Source organism: Schistocerca piceifrons, chromosome 2, assembly GCF_021461385.2.
Source record: "Schistocerca piceifrons isolate TAMUIC-IGC-003096 chromosome 2, iqSchPice1.1, whole genome shotgun sequence".
NCBI classification, from domain to species: domain Eukaryota; kingdom Metazoa; phylum Arthropoda; class Insecta; order Orthoptera; family Acrididae; genus Schistocerca; species Schistocerca piceifrons.
Genome location: NC_060139.1, coordinates 805,744,956 through 805,759,860, shown reverse-complemented (window position 1 = coordinate 805,759,860; position 14,905 = coordinate 805,744,956). Strand labels below are relative to the sequence as shown.

Sequence of the window (14,905 nt, the reverse complement as noted above, 5' to 3'; positions counted from 1 at the left end):
TAAAAATAAAATCACATGCACAAAGATTTCAATCCTCCTTTTTTCAAGACAAAATAAGAGCAAATGAATTTTTTGATATGATGATTGTAATGACATGAGGATTACCAATTAAAAAAAATTACTCGAGGGGGGAAAAAAAAAGAATCAAAGACATTTCAATGCTGAGTTTCAAACCCCAACCTTCTATACATTACAAAAGTATATCAACCGAAATTCCACGAAACTGTTCTCCATGTGCTTAACAATTTTAATGCTCTGGAACACCACACAAAATTCCAAATTTTCTTTTTCCTCAATTACTCACAAACAAGGTCCCAGCAGAATGAATGGCTCCAGAATGTGCTACCTTGGATTTTAACCTATATCACCGAATAGATGATTTCAAAAATTCGATTCTATCCCTAGATGTCAGTCTTGGTTACATAATAGAAACCCCTCTCACTGTTTGCATTTTAATTGTGACAATACTTTTCTTCTTTCTTCCAAATTGACACTATAAGTTCCCTCATTTCAAGAATGGATTAATTATAAACCTCAGATTGTGTATCTTGTAATGAAGTATTCAAACCAAACAAGCAATCACAGAGGGTTTTCATGCGAGAGTGCACCATCAAGTGTTGCATTTAACTGAAATGATCTCATGTTAGAGATCTCCAATACATTGCCAATTTGAGGCAAATAAAAACATGATTCATGTTTAAGGCTTCATTTGCAAAATGAGTTCACCTCAGTTCAGTAACAAAAAACTTTTCAGTAACATTGCCAAGAAACGCCTTTTCATAAACTTTACGCACGAGAATGTAATCTTAACAATTTGCTACCATAAATAAAACTAGAATGAAAATATGCTGCAATTCTTCCAGAACACATTGGTGCCAGTTCTGTCTTTGTTAACATTGAGTATAGATTTAAGTGTCAGGAAGTAATTTCTGAAAGTATTTGTATGGAGTGTAGCCATGTATGGAAGTGAAACATGGGCAATAAATACTTTGGACAAGAAGAGAATAGAAGCTTTCGAAATGTGGTGCTACAGAAGAATGTTGAAGATTAGGTGGGTAGCTCATGTAACTAATGAGGAGGTATTGAATAGGATTGGGGAGAAGAGAAGTTTGTGGCACAACTTGACTAGAAGAAGGGATCGGTTGGTAGGACATGTTCTGAGGCATCAATGGATCACCAATTTAGAATTGGAGGGCAGCGTGGAGGGTAAAAATCGTAGAGGGAGACCAAGAGATGAATACACTAAGCAGATTCAGAAGGATGTAGGTTGCAGTAGGTACTGGGAGATGAAGAAGCTTGCACAGGATAGAGTAGCATGGAGAGCTGCATCAAACCAGTCTCCGAACTGAAGACCACACAACAACAACTACAGCAAACACGGCTCAAATGATGAAAATTTTCATCATCTTTGTCTTCTTTGAAAGACTTTGGCCACTGATGCTGCTAACTTTAGTTCTTTTGAATTAGGATTCTGGATGGTTTTACTAGTTAATAAAAAAAAAAAAAAAAAAAAATACGCTGTCCTCAAACTCTTCAATCTTTTCAGTGAGTTGAAAGGAGCAAAAGAAAGAAATTGAGCCATCTGTTCTTTGTGTCCACATCTGCTGTTACATTGCAACTCAAATTATATAATTTGCTACTACGGTAAGTGAGAGCTGGGGGCAATTTCAAGCTAAACATAAAAATATATAAAAAAAAGAAAGCATTTTAGTCATCTTTAGTATAAGATTATTTGTTTTTATCACTTTTGTACCTTTATCCAAGTCAAAGGTGAATGGATGAGATCCTGCTATTGACTGAACGACCTCTTCACTTGGTGCACTTGAGTATGGTGTGATAATACGTTTGCACAATGCAGGGTTTAACTCGCAATAGTACTTGCTTAGCTCTTCCAAAATGTTATCACTGGCAGCTTCTAATGACCTGCAAGAAAGAACAAAAACATTAGACACAAGATAAAATGAAATTGCTTCTTAGAACACAACTAACAACTACACTGATGACAGTGAAAATTAAAAACACCAGGAAGCATATTTGTGAAAGAAATTAACTTTATGTACATAATAATACCAATTATCAGAATTACACAACTGTGTAAAATCTTGTATTTTCAGATTTCAATATGGTGTGAAGTCTCCATATGTCGCAATTATAGTTAGTAAATGTCACAGTGTAGAGCATGGGAGTAAAAGAGTGCCAGAATATGTTTCTGAGGAATCTCTCTGTACAGACTCTGTGAGAGCACACAAAGTATTAACAGTGGTTGTTAAAAAACCACAAAAAACAAGTTATCAATCAACCAACCACATCATACACATGTTTGATATGTACCATGTTAGGTCAGTGTGCAACCAAGTTAGCAGTGGTAGTTGTCTTTCTGTGAAGAACACTAGCACATTCTTGACTGCATATGGTAGTGCACTGTCCTGCTGAAATTGGAATGAGGAGTTGGATGCAGATGGGTCAGTACATCACACACTGACGAAGCAGTTTCTGTTCCACTTGCCTACAGTACCAGCAAGCTGCTGTTATAGCTTTTATCACATGGTACCCCAAATCATTGCATTCCTATTTACCTGCTGCACTGACCAGCAATGCCAAGCTGAAACACTTCATTATAAGAAAGGTTTTAAGATCCCTTCGAAAAACATCAGTCATGTCACATATGAAGTTCACATGCTTATTCTGATCTCATGCCGTTTGTGATTATCTGGACAATGGAAGCAGGCACTAAAGTGACAGACAGTGATGAACCATTAGCACATGCAAGTCCACACTAACTGCAGTGCTCTAGCATCAACTCAACACTGTGGATGAAGATGTATGATCTATTACAGAAACAAGGGCAAAAAATTGTCAACCATAATTATGTTGACATTGTCTAGTCCCATATCCAATACTCACTGTCTACAATAATCCAATTGTATTCATTTTCATAACAGTATGATACACATGAGCACAGAAGCCATGATACGATGAAGCGAAGATTGCATCAGCATCGAGGCATACCAGTGTTGAGTTTGTATCTGTTCTTGGGCGCCATGACCGACCTCATTTGAACTCTTCTGTCAAGAGAGTTAATTTGGAGCTGGAACGGCTGCTCATGTCGGGTGCGGGGTCACACATTGGTGTGGTTCATGTTGATTCTGTCAGTAGGTGGGATTATACTAGGCATGGCCTTCACCTCAACAGGAAGGGGAAGGGTAAATTGGCTGGGGAAATAGCAGGAAAGTTAAAGGGGGGAGGCACTGTCATGAGTGGTAAAATACCAGTGGTTATAGGATTCAGAAAAGACCCTTTTTTAGGGTAGGGAGGACAGAAAGAAAACAAATTTTAAGAGAGGTTAGAACTGAGACAAACCTTCAGTTTGAGAAAGAAATCAAAAAACATAATTCCAGCTTATTACATCAACATAAACAGCCATTGGTTAAGAATTTTCAACTGTCAGCAGATATTTTAACTCCATCCAATTTTAAGTCAGTCAATGTGAAATGTCAGCTATCTTTATTGCATCAAAATATTCGAGGACTGAGAAATAAAATTAATGAATTAACTATCTGCATAGATGAATTAGAGTCTTCAAACCCAGCTGACATAATCTGCCTCTCTGAACATCATGTGACCACTGGTATAGAACTTTTAAGTGTTACAGGGTTTAGGTTAGCATCTCACTATTGTAGATCAGAAATGGAGAAAGGAGGAGTTGCCACATTCATCAGGAACTGTCATAAATTTAAGAACATAGACATTCATAAATTTTGCCTAGAACAGCATATGGAAGCATGTGCAACAGAATTAGATTTTCACAAAAAATCTTTCATAATATTAAGTGTATATCGAGCACCTGCAGGTAACTTTAATCTGTTTGTAAACCACCTTGAAGCTGTACTGGCCCATTTAACAACCAAAAACAAAGAAATAGTGGTTGCTGGTGATTTCAATGTAGATTTCCTTAAAGACTCTCCCAATAAGAACCTATTTGAGTTAGTAACACTATCATTCAACTTAATTCCCACAGTAAAGTTCCCCACTAGGATAACCACTTGCTCACAAACAGCCATTGATAATATCTTTATAGAAAAGTCAAATGAACAAAATTATATTACAAAACCAATAGTCAATGGCCTCTCAGACCATGACATGCAGTTCCTTCTGTTAAATGTTAATACTGAACAGGATATAAAATCTGTTAAATCTGAGCTCAAGAGGGTAATCAGTAAGCCAAAAATTGATTATTTTAGGACACTCCTCAGAGACATTCACTGGACTGATGTTTACAGTGCTCATGGCATGAATGAAAAATATAACATTTTTGCTAATAAAGTGCTTACCTTATTTGAACACTGCTTTCCCCCAAAACTTACCAAGGTTAGAGCAAAGTCTACAAAGAAGCCATGGATTACTCGAGGAATAGGGGTATCTTGTAAAACAAAAAGAAAACTGTATCTGTCAATCCGAAACATTTCCAATGTTGATGCTATAGCACATTATAAGAAATACTGCAAAATATTAAAGACTGTAATACGGATGTCAAAGCAAATATATTACAAGGAAAAGATAGTCATATCAGATAACAAAATAAAGACAATATGGGATATAGTGAAGGAGGAGACCGGTAGAACCAGACATGAAGAGGAACAAATAGCATTAAGAGTAAATGATGCATTGGTGACAGATGTGTATAGTGTTGCAGAACTTTTTAACAAACATTTTATAACTGTTACTGAAAAGATGGGGTTGTCAGGTTCGGTAGATGCTGCTATGGATTACCTTAGACCAGACATTTCAAGTAACTTCCATAATATGAATTTGACCCTCACTACCCCAACAGAAATAATGTCCATCATAAAATCTTTAAAATCAAAAACATCTAGTGGGTATGATGAAATATCAACAAAGTTAATTAAAGAATGTGATTCTGAGCTAAGTAACATATTAAGCTATCTGTGTAACCAGTCGTTTATCAGTGGAATATTTCCCGAATGGCTGAAATATGCTGAAGTTAAGCCACTGTTTAAGAAGGGAGATAAAGAAATAGCATCAAATTTCCGTCCAATTTCACTGTTGCCAGCATTCTCAAAAATTTTCGAAAAAGTAATGTACAGTCGTCTTTATAACCATCTTATCTCAAATAACATACTGTCAAAGTCACAGTTTGGATTTCTAAAAGGTTCTGATATTGAGAAGGCTATCTACACTTACAGTGAAAATGTACTTAATTCATTAGACAAAAAATTGCAGGCAACTGGTATATTTTGTGATCTGTCAAAGGCATTTGACTGTGTAAATCACAATATCCTTTTAAGTAAACTAGAATATTATAGTGTAACAGGAAATGCTGCAAAATGGTTCAAATCTTATATCTCTGGCAGGAAACAAAGGGTGTTATTAGGAAAGAGACATGTATCAAGCTATCAGGCATCATCCAACTGGGAACTAATTACATGTGGGGTCCCACAAGGTTCCATTTTGGGGCCCTTACTTTTTCTTGTGTATATCAATGACCTTTCATCAGTAACATTACCAGATGCCAAGTTTGTTTTGTTTGCTGATGATACAAACATTGCAATAAATAGCAAATCAAGTGTAGTCTTAGAAAGATCAGCCAATAAAATATTTGTAGACATTAATCACTGGTTCCTAGCCAATTCTTTGTCACTAAACTTTGAAAAAACACACTACATGCAGTTCAGAACTTGTAAGGGGTGTCCCAAGAGTATATGTCTAACATATGATGACAAGAAGATAGAAGAAGTGGACGGTGTTAAATTCTTGGGATTACAGCTTGATAATAAATTCAACTGGGAGGAGCACACCACAGAACTGCTGAAGCGTCTTAACAAATCTCTGTTTGCAATGCGAATTTTGTCAGACATAGGGGATATAAAAATGAAAAAGCTGGCATACTATGCTTACTTTCATTCCATAATGTCATATGGGATTATTTTCTGGGGTAATTCATCAAGCCAAGCTAAAGTTTTCCGGGCACAAAAACGTGCAGTAAGAATTATATGTGGTGTGAACTCAAGAACATCCTGCAGAAGCCTGTTTAGGGAACTAGGGATACTAACTACAGCTTCCCAATATATTTATTCCTTAATGAACTTTGTCATTAAAAATATATCACTTTTTCAAACCAACAGCTCAATTCATGGAATCAATACTAGAAATAAGAATAATCTTCACAAGGATTTAAAGTCACTTAGTCTTGTACAAAAAGGTGTGCATTATTCAGGAACACACATTTTCAATAACTTGCCAGCAGCCATAAAAAGCTTAACAACCAATGAAATTCAGTTTAAGAGAAGCCTAAAGGATTTATTGGTGGCCAACTCCTTCTACTCCATTGATGAATTTCTGAGGAAAACCAACTGATTTGTATATAAGTACAACATAACTTCTGCACAATTTCAGTGCAGTAATGTGTTCACTGAAAATTTGTGTGTGTGTGTGTGTGTGTGTGTGTGTAAGTATAATCTAACTTCTGCACCATTTCAGTGCAGTAATGTGTTATTGTAAATAAGTATTACAGTAGTTGTATTACATGTTTCTTACCTTATAAATAAATATAAAACTTTTTTATTTTAAATTCAGTGCAATAGTATTTGTAAAATGACCCTTAGTGTTCATTAAAAAATGACGATCATTCCACTTGGGACCTGTGGAATGGTACATTAGCTTATTTGTTTTAGTTTAAATATTTGTCATGTATTGTTGTTTTTCTGACATGTTCCACATCCTGGAGGACCTCCTCACTACGGATCAATTGGAAAAAAAAAAAAAAAAAAAAAAAAAAAAAAAAAAAAAAAAAAAAAAAAAAAAAAAAAGGGCCACGATATGACAAACCCATTTCCCTTAACTGACTAATCTGCAACATTCATACTCAATCAAAACATGATATTTCATCCACTGATATTGACAAAGCATCCTGTCATTTGCTTTCATGTTTCGATTACATTTGACAGCTCTTCACTGAATATGCTTGACTCAACACTGACCGTTCCAGACATGCGAGAGGGTAAAGCTGGGCCTAAATAGAAGTCATTTCTTTGTAATCTTAATGATTTGTCATTTGTACACTGTTCTACACATTCTCAAAGTTGTGATGCATTTGAGCATTCTTTCTGGGTTTTACACCTTTTAACAAACAATACTGACAATGAGATGCCTGCCACCAGAAATAAAGTGTTATCTTAAAAGCAGAATAAAATAACTGACTACCACAGAAGTTGGCTTTTAAAGTGACAGAAATAGAATTTTCTCTATTGAAGTCGTTAACAGATGTGTAATTAACTAAATTACTTCAGCTATGATGGTAAATCACCTTTCATTCTAAATGAGTTTAGAAATTACTAAGTGACTCAAAGAATGAATTATTTGTAGAAAAAGCTGTGCAGAAATTATTTGGACAGCACTATGCATTCTGATACGTCTCATTCTGGTCATTAAATCCCATGTGTTTCTTCGGCTCTGCTCATTTGAGTTCCAAAATTCAGTGCTTGGTCAAATTGTGATTACAGTAATGGATCACTTAATTCTCCACTTCAATGTCTAATACAGACACTATCATCTCTTCCTCCTCCTCTAAACTATGTTAAATATACAGGGATTTTTCCTAAAAAGTATGTTTTTAACTTACTTATACATTTTTCCCACATTCACTCCAATTTTCCATCATATTTACTAGTTGTCAGTTTCATTTTGTGACCTGAGGGCTTCCAACTGCATTCTTTTATTTTCTCTTTGATTCATAATATTGCATATATAACAAGTTCCCCATGGCTTTATTGCCACCTCTTTGCTGTACCTATATTCTCAAATATTAAATTCTATTTTGTTCTTTTCCATCTACTTAGCCCTGTGGTCACTGCTGCCAGAATTCCAGTTTTGTTAAATTCTTTCTTTATTTATCCATATACCACCACCACCACCCCCCCCTTCATTTCTTTTTCCGTATTTCATCCTATCAAGTTGTTATTGGGTACACTTATAACCCATAGTCTCCTACATAACTTCCTATGTATTTTTGTCTGTTCCCTGCACATCTTTTCCACTTATGATTTTGAAGGTACAAGCCTACAGCGGAGGATGAAGCTCTAGTCTCTTACTTTTCATCCATCTATTTTCACTCCTTACACAATGTTTATGTAGCTGCTTTTATATTTTCTTTATCATTATTAACTTGTAATACGAACTTGCCAAACCTTTGTTTTAGTCTTCAGAAAAAGAAATCTGTAATAATGGTCCTCACAGTATGTCAAACTGACACTTGCCTTTGTATATGTAAGGATGCCACCAACATCTGTTCACCAACATAAGGAGACATTGCCGTTATTAGTCAAACCCCACCCCAACTAGCTTTCCATTGCTCAGCAAGGAACCCACAGTTCAAAGGGCTAGGAAAAGTTTTTTCCACTTGTAAATGTGTCTATCGGCAATACTGGAACAGCACCTCCTGCAGGTATGAACTGGCCAACTATTCTGACTCCCAATAATTTACTGTTTGCTCAAGTGAATTCTTGTTTTAATAGAATTAGTCTACAATCAACATCTACATGATTACTCTGAAGAGAGAGAGAGAGAGAGAGAGAGAGAGAGAGAGAGAGAGAGAGAGAGAAGCAAAGGTAATCTACTGTTTAAATTTTTAACAAGTTGTAACTACTGCATCTGGAGGAATGACACCCAAATTCATACTCCATACAATATTCAGTCACTATTGGCCATGGAAGTCTACACAGAAATCTTACTGTCAGTAATGTTTTCAGTCTGTCCATGCATTACACTGAAGTCACTGCAAAAGTAACCTTATCTTCAATTTAGGGAACAATTTGAAAGGACAGTCACTGAATCTGATGGCTCATTAAATAAACTCTTAGGCTTCATATCAAGAAGATATGCAGTAGGTAGTTACCACAACATACAATCCACACACAGCAGCTCCTGGTTTCATGTTCTCTCGAGAAGTTATTGACGACTTTAATTTAAAAAAGTCAGTATTCAACTATACCAGTTTGATCCAGACACAAAGTGGGAGTTAAGCCTGTAACTTTCCTGATGATGATCTCTCACCAACAGTGAACAGAGTACAAAAAAAGAACAGTGAGCACTTTCTCATTTTTTATTTTTATTTTTATTTTTTTTTTTTTTTTTTTTGTTGCTAGATAATATTATCATTATCACAATTTGAGACCATAAGACATCAACCAGCAATTAATGTACTAGACACACTTTCTTGAATGATCTGAATCATTCAGATAAAGTGAAAAAAGATGTGCCTGTGTGACATCTTGTAAAATCATACTTGTTACAGCCACACATTTCTGCATCCATACAACACAGATATGAACCCTTGTAATTTATTTCAGTTTCTTTCATTTTTTAAACAATCTGAAATCTGTTATTAAGAAGAAGTTTCTCTTTACTTAAGACAATCAGTACAATCTTTACACTGCCATTACAAAAGTGTAAAAAGAAATTTGAAAGCTCACTCACCTTGATTCCAATACTGCACTTAAATTCAAACATATATATTGCAAACAGCATTGCTTTAGCTGGTTTGCCTGGTGTGTGTCAGCCAATTGAAGAAGACCTGCCACATTCCGTAATGTGACCAAGTTAGCAAGCGCCACTTCACAAATTTCCAAAAGCCGTGTAGCAAACAACTGGTTTGCAAGGACAAGTGTGTTACATATAAAGTCAATATCCTCTGAAGCAAGAACAGCAGGTGCTTCATCTTCATAAAGATAGTGAACCAGTACCTCCAGAACCTTATAAGGAACTGGCAGGTTCAAGGAACTGCTTGTTAAAGACTGGAACAATGAATGACAGGTTGTAATTATTTAGTCACTGATCCTGTAACATTTTAAGTTACAAATATGTTGGTATGAGTAATAATTTGCTGACAGCTTAAAAACACATTTTCTTCCCATTACCCTTTGGACATGGTTTCTATTACACATATATGAGAAATATGCAACTATTGCACTTTTCTATATGTTCTGGTGTAACAGAATAAATTATCAAATTGAAATTATTACTGGAAATATGTACCAAAACTTCTTTTTCAGAGGGTGGGGTGGTAAGAAGGGAGGGAGGAGGGAACAGTAGTGTTCAATGTCCTATCAACAAGATCATTAAAGACAGAGCACAAGCACAAGTGGGGGAAGGCTAGCAAGGAAAACTTTTTCAAAGGAACCATCTACCAGTATTTGTTTTAACCGATCTAGAGAAACACGGAAAACTTACATCTAGATGGCTACCACTGTCCTCTCAAATAAGAGTCCTCGTTCGGCAATTAGAGCAGTGGAGGAATTAATATTGCGAAAGTGTTCCTAACTAGACCTTTCTAGCATACACATTAATATTGGGTCATCTTGACATTTTGGAAACCAAGCCCAACAATAGCTCACGCTGCATTCTTTTGAATGTGCCAGAGTATAGGCCAGACCATGATTTTCTCGACACATGAGCCGCCTATCATTAAAAAATTGAACTCATTTCATATGAAAACAATGCACAGACATCTTGCAACCTTCCCCTTGACTGGTGTTTCCTTCTGATGTCAATTCCTTGAACTATTTTGAAAGAAACAGTAGTGAACATAACAGCTGCTGTCATGAATGGCTGAGTCAATACGAATGCACTGACAATTTCATTCATGTATTTGTTAGGTTTCGCAGTTTGCTATAATTCTGCTACAAATGTCACATTTCTTGAGTGAGCACAATTTTTTGAAGCTCCAGAGGGAGAAATTGCTCAGTAACTCACCTTGCACTCTTATCTTTGGATGATACTTAGACTGTCTACATTATTTTAAAATTTGTAAACTACTGAAGAGCTAAAGAAAATATGAATAAACCTTGAAATTTGGCCCTTTTTAATATGTATTACTCTTGAACATATGTGAATTACATGTGTGTCAGCAATGCTTTAAGTAATGGCATAAATGGCCAGTTTCCGAAGCCAATGTTGTTCTAAGTAAGAGTCTCCAAAGTGATAACCGTGACTGAAGGTCACATATATACAGCTTCACATACAATACAATGTTACTGTTCTATTTAGAAGCAGGTTTCACAGTGTAATATGACAAACAGAAAATTTATTAAAGGACATTATCTATATATCATGAGCTGCACTAGTAATATTTATTTGCTAAAACTGATTTTCGGGTTTATAACCCATCATCAGTGACATCTGATACAGAGCCATAAACAACTGAGTGTACATTGATTTCTGCAAAATGTCACCTGTACATACTGTAGCAGTAATGTAAGTCAACCTGTGGCACAGAATTGTTTGACAATTGGCATATGAAGGTAGAATATACTGCAAAATAATCCAACATATCACATCAAATTAGGCAATTTTACATGCAGGATATAGAATCCAAACCAAAATTATTTGTTTACAGCATTGTTGAAATTGTGTGTATACATCTTATTCTGTAACTCTGTTTGTTCATTAAGTATGTTGTCTGGTTGTTTCTTCATATTGGTGTATATCTCAATTTCTTCTAGAATATTTAATAATCTTCCCTTCTCCATTTTACAAACAAACAGCAGTGATGTTTGTTTTTGTTGATGTCATTAGCAGAATGTTTGTATTCTCTTAAATGTGCATTGAATGCTGAGGGATTCACTTCACTGACATTTTTCTCTGCATCTCACTCTGAAGTTATCACATTCACTACAAGTTATTTTATACACACCAGACATGTTATGTGTTGGCTCTTATCTGTATTGTGTATAAGATGTGATCTTACATTGTTGTCTGCCCTGGAGCCAATTTGTAGCCTAGTTTCTTGAGAATGGGGGAGGGTGGGGGGGGAGGAGAGAGAGGAGGGGGGGGGGGGGTCGACTGAAAGAACACAAATGAGATAAATGGTGTAACTTTGCAAACCTCTTGTCAATCCCTCTTCACTAGTCTGGGTATTTTGACATTGAGCTCTCAATGTATATATTCTTTACTGTCGTTTCTTGTTAACAATATCAGCTTATTCCCAAGAATAAGCAGCTTTCACTCAGTTAATACTTGGCAGAAATCCTACCTGAATTTGGATTAGACTTCCTTAACTTTTGAGCAGAAAAGTGTGCAGTATACTGCTGCATCTATTTTCAGTAAGCTACCACAAGAATTCGAAAATCTTAGCAGTAATCTACGCACTTTCAAATCAAAACTGAACAGTTTCTTCATGGTTCACTCATTCTATTCTGTTGAGGAGTTCTTTGAAAAATTAAGCCGATTCTTGTGTTATTCTGTTCACTGCATTTACTTAAACTTATGGCTTGACTTTTCTTGGGTTCATAAAAATTTGATTTTTATCTGTTATTACTTTTATGTTGTAACTTCATGTACTGACATTCCATGACCTTGGAGATTTGCTCCTCGATTTGATCCTATGGAACTCTATGTGTAAATAAATAAATAAAGTAGAAAAGAGTGAGCAAGTAGAAAAATATGTGTATAACCTTACCATATTGGGTTCACATATCTCCAACAGAATGAGTTGCGACCAGAATTCTGGACTTTTTTGTTTCTTCTCACAAAAGGTGCATAGCGTCAAAGTAATACTTCTTGTTGACCATTTGACCTTGAGCAAAAATTCATGGGGGGGACAAACCCAGTGAGCAAAACTTTGACATTTGATCAAACTTGGCGTGCCGTTTTCGATCTTGGCTCTCTGGGATGCTTCCATTGGCACGATTGGGCTTTTGTTTCAATGCCATTTACCGTAAACCCATGTTTTGTCACCAGTTATGACCATTTTGAGCAAATCAGGATCATCATTGACATCATTTGAGAGCTCCTGGGTGACGCTCAAGTGACGGTTCTTCTGATCAAAATTGAGAAATTTGGAACAAACTTTGCTGACACACGGCTCATCCCAAAACAGCCGAAAAAATTGCACGACACAAACTAACCAATACGCCAACATTTTCAGCAACTTCTCTTGATAATTAGACGATTTTCAAAACATCACAGCTTTGATGTTATCATCTGTTGATGTGCTGGGACATCCAGAGTGAGGTTCATCTTTGGCATCTTCTCGGCCTTATTGAAAGAGCTTTTACCACTTGTAAACTTTTTTTGTTTTTATTATTTATTACATAAAGCAGAGTCACCATATGTCACTGTCAACATTTGAAGTGTTTTAGAGCACTTTATTTCATTTTTCACACAAAACTGGATGCAAATTCTTTACTCAATTGTTTATAATAATAAAAAAATCACTGAGCACATTAAAACACGTCAAACCTTTCTATCTGTCAAGAACAAACTAATTATGCTGCACATTTGAAACTGTGAACATATGTTTGGGATGTGGGTGGGTGGGAAAGAAGATTGTGAATATACAGTGACTCCAGAAATATTCCTCAACTGTCACTCTGCGTCTCAACACAAATTTAGAAATGAAATTCTTAAGTAATCTGCATACTCCATTTGATCTTTTTTGTAATGTATGCAAATAATTTCACCATTCCACTTTTATAGCATTTCTGCCTCGTCTCAGTTTTGCATCACCATTTTTAAAAGGAGTCATTCCAATTGCCAGTTTCTATCCACCCTGTTTTAATAATGCTGCAACGATTTTGTCTGTTTTGGTTGCCTTGTTCTTTAGCTATTTCAGGGTAGTTCTTACTTCTCCAACAGTTGGAGTGGTCAAGTTCTCTTCATTAGTTTTTTTCTTGTTCATCCATGGAAACTCATTTTGTGAACCTTGAATTGAGAAGGTTGTCAAATTGCCTGCATTATCATTCAGATTCATTTCTCTGCACTTATAATGTTGTCTCTTTCATTCTTGATTAGGCTGCTTTTAGTGCTAAAGGACTTACATGCATCATTTAATTGCCTGAAACAATCACTTATTGATAAAATTATTTAATTGGCTAGATAAAAAATCTTATCACCAAGTGGCAAAACACATACATAAAAGACTGTTGTGATTGGCAAGCTTTCGGAGCCAGGAACTCCTTCTTCAGGCAGAAGGGTAAAGGAAACGGACTAGAGAGGTATAGGAAAACGACTAGATTTCGGGAAAGTCACCCAGACCCAGGGGTCAGGGGAGACTTACCGTAAGAGATGAGAAGGAAAGGAAAGCTTTCCTTCTCATCCCGTTAATTTTTTTCCATCTTTATATGTTTAACATTTCTTGGAAATCCTTGTTGAACATGCACCGTTATACATTGGCAAGGAGTTGAATCCAGGCCACACATGGATAGATGAAATCTAAATTTAAACAATCCAGGCCACACATGGATAGATGAAATATAAATTTTAAACAAAGGTGCATGTTCTACAAGGATTTTGAAGAAATGTAAAACATATAAAGTTGAAAAAATTAACAGGATTAGAAGGAAAGCTTTCCTTTCCTTTCCTTTCCTTTCCTTCTCATCCCGTTTGATAAGTCTCCCCTGACTCGCGGTTCTGGGTGACTTTACCGAAATCTACCCCTTTTCTTAGTCCTCTCCAGTTCTTTTCCTTCGCCCTTCTTCCTTCCCATTCAACCCCTCTGCCTGTAGAAGCAGCCACTGGCTCTGAAAACTTGCCAATCACAATAGTTTTTTGTGTGTGTCTCCTGCCGCCACTTGGTGAGTAGGTTTTTTATCTACCCACTAAATAATTTTATCAATAATTGATTGTTTTTGTTGTTATAGAAAGAAAGGTAAGATATATAGGCAGTAACAGCAGCCTAGAGTTCCAAATTCACAGAATTGCTAGCATTACATTTTCAAACATAATAAAGGGCGGGGGGAAGCAAGTTGTGTGGGGGGGGGGGGGAGGGGGAGGGGAGGAGAGAGAGAGAGAGAGAGAGAGAGAGAGAGAGAGAGAAGCGGGGAAGGGGGGGGGGGCGTTAACAGACAACGGAGAAAAGAATAGCAAGAACAAGGAAAGAAGAGCCATATAA

At 36.2% G+C, this 14,905-nt stretch overlaps 1 protein-coding gene across 1 annotated transcript in view; it reads right to left on the bottom strand.

Moving 5' to 3' along the window:
• LOC124774925 (inhibitor of Bruton tyrosine kinase) overlaps positions 1 to 14,905 on the bottom strand; it is a 134,065-nt gene that overhangs the window by 32,817 nt on the left and 86,343 nt on the right. Inside the window, exons 13-14 of the mRNA XM_047249606.1 lie at positions 9,493 to 9,809; positions 1,754 to 1,923 (exon numbers count right to left, since the gene is read on the bottom strand). Of these exons, the coding sequence (XP_047105562.1) occupies positions 1,754 to 1,923; positions 9,493 to 9,809 (487 nt within the window). The remainder of the gene's footprint in view (positions 1 to 1,753; positions 1,924 to 9,492; positions 9,810 to 14,905) is intronic.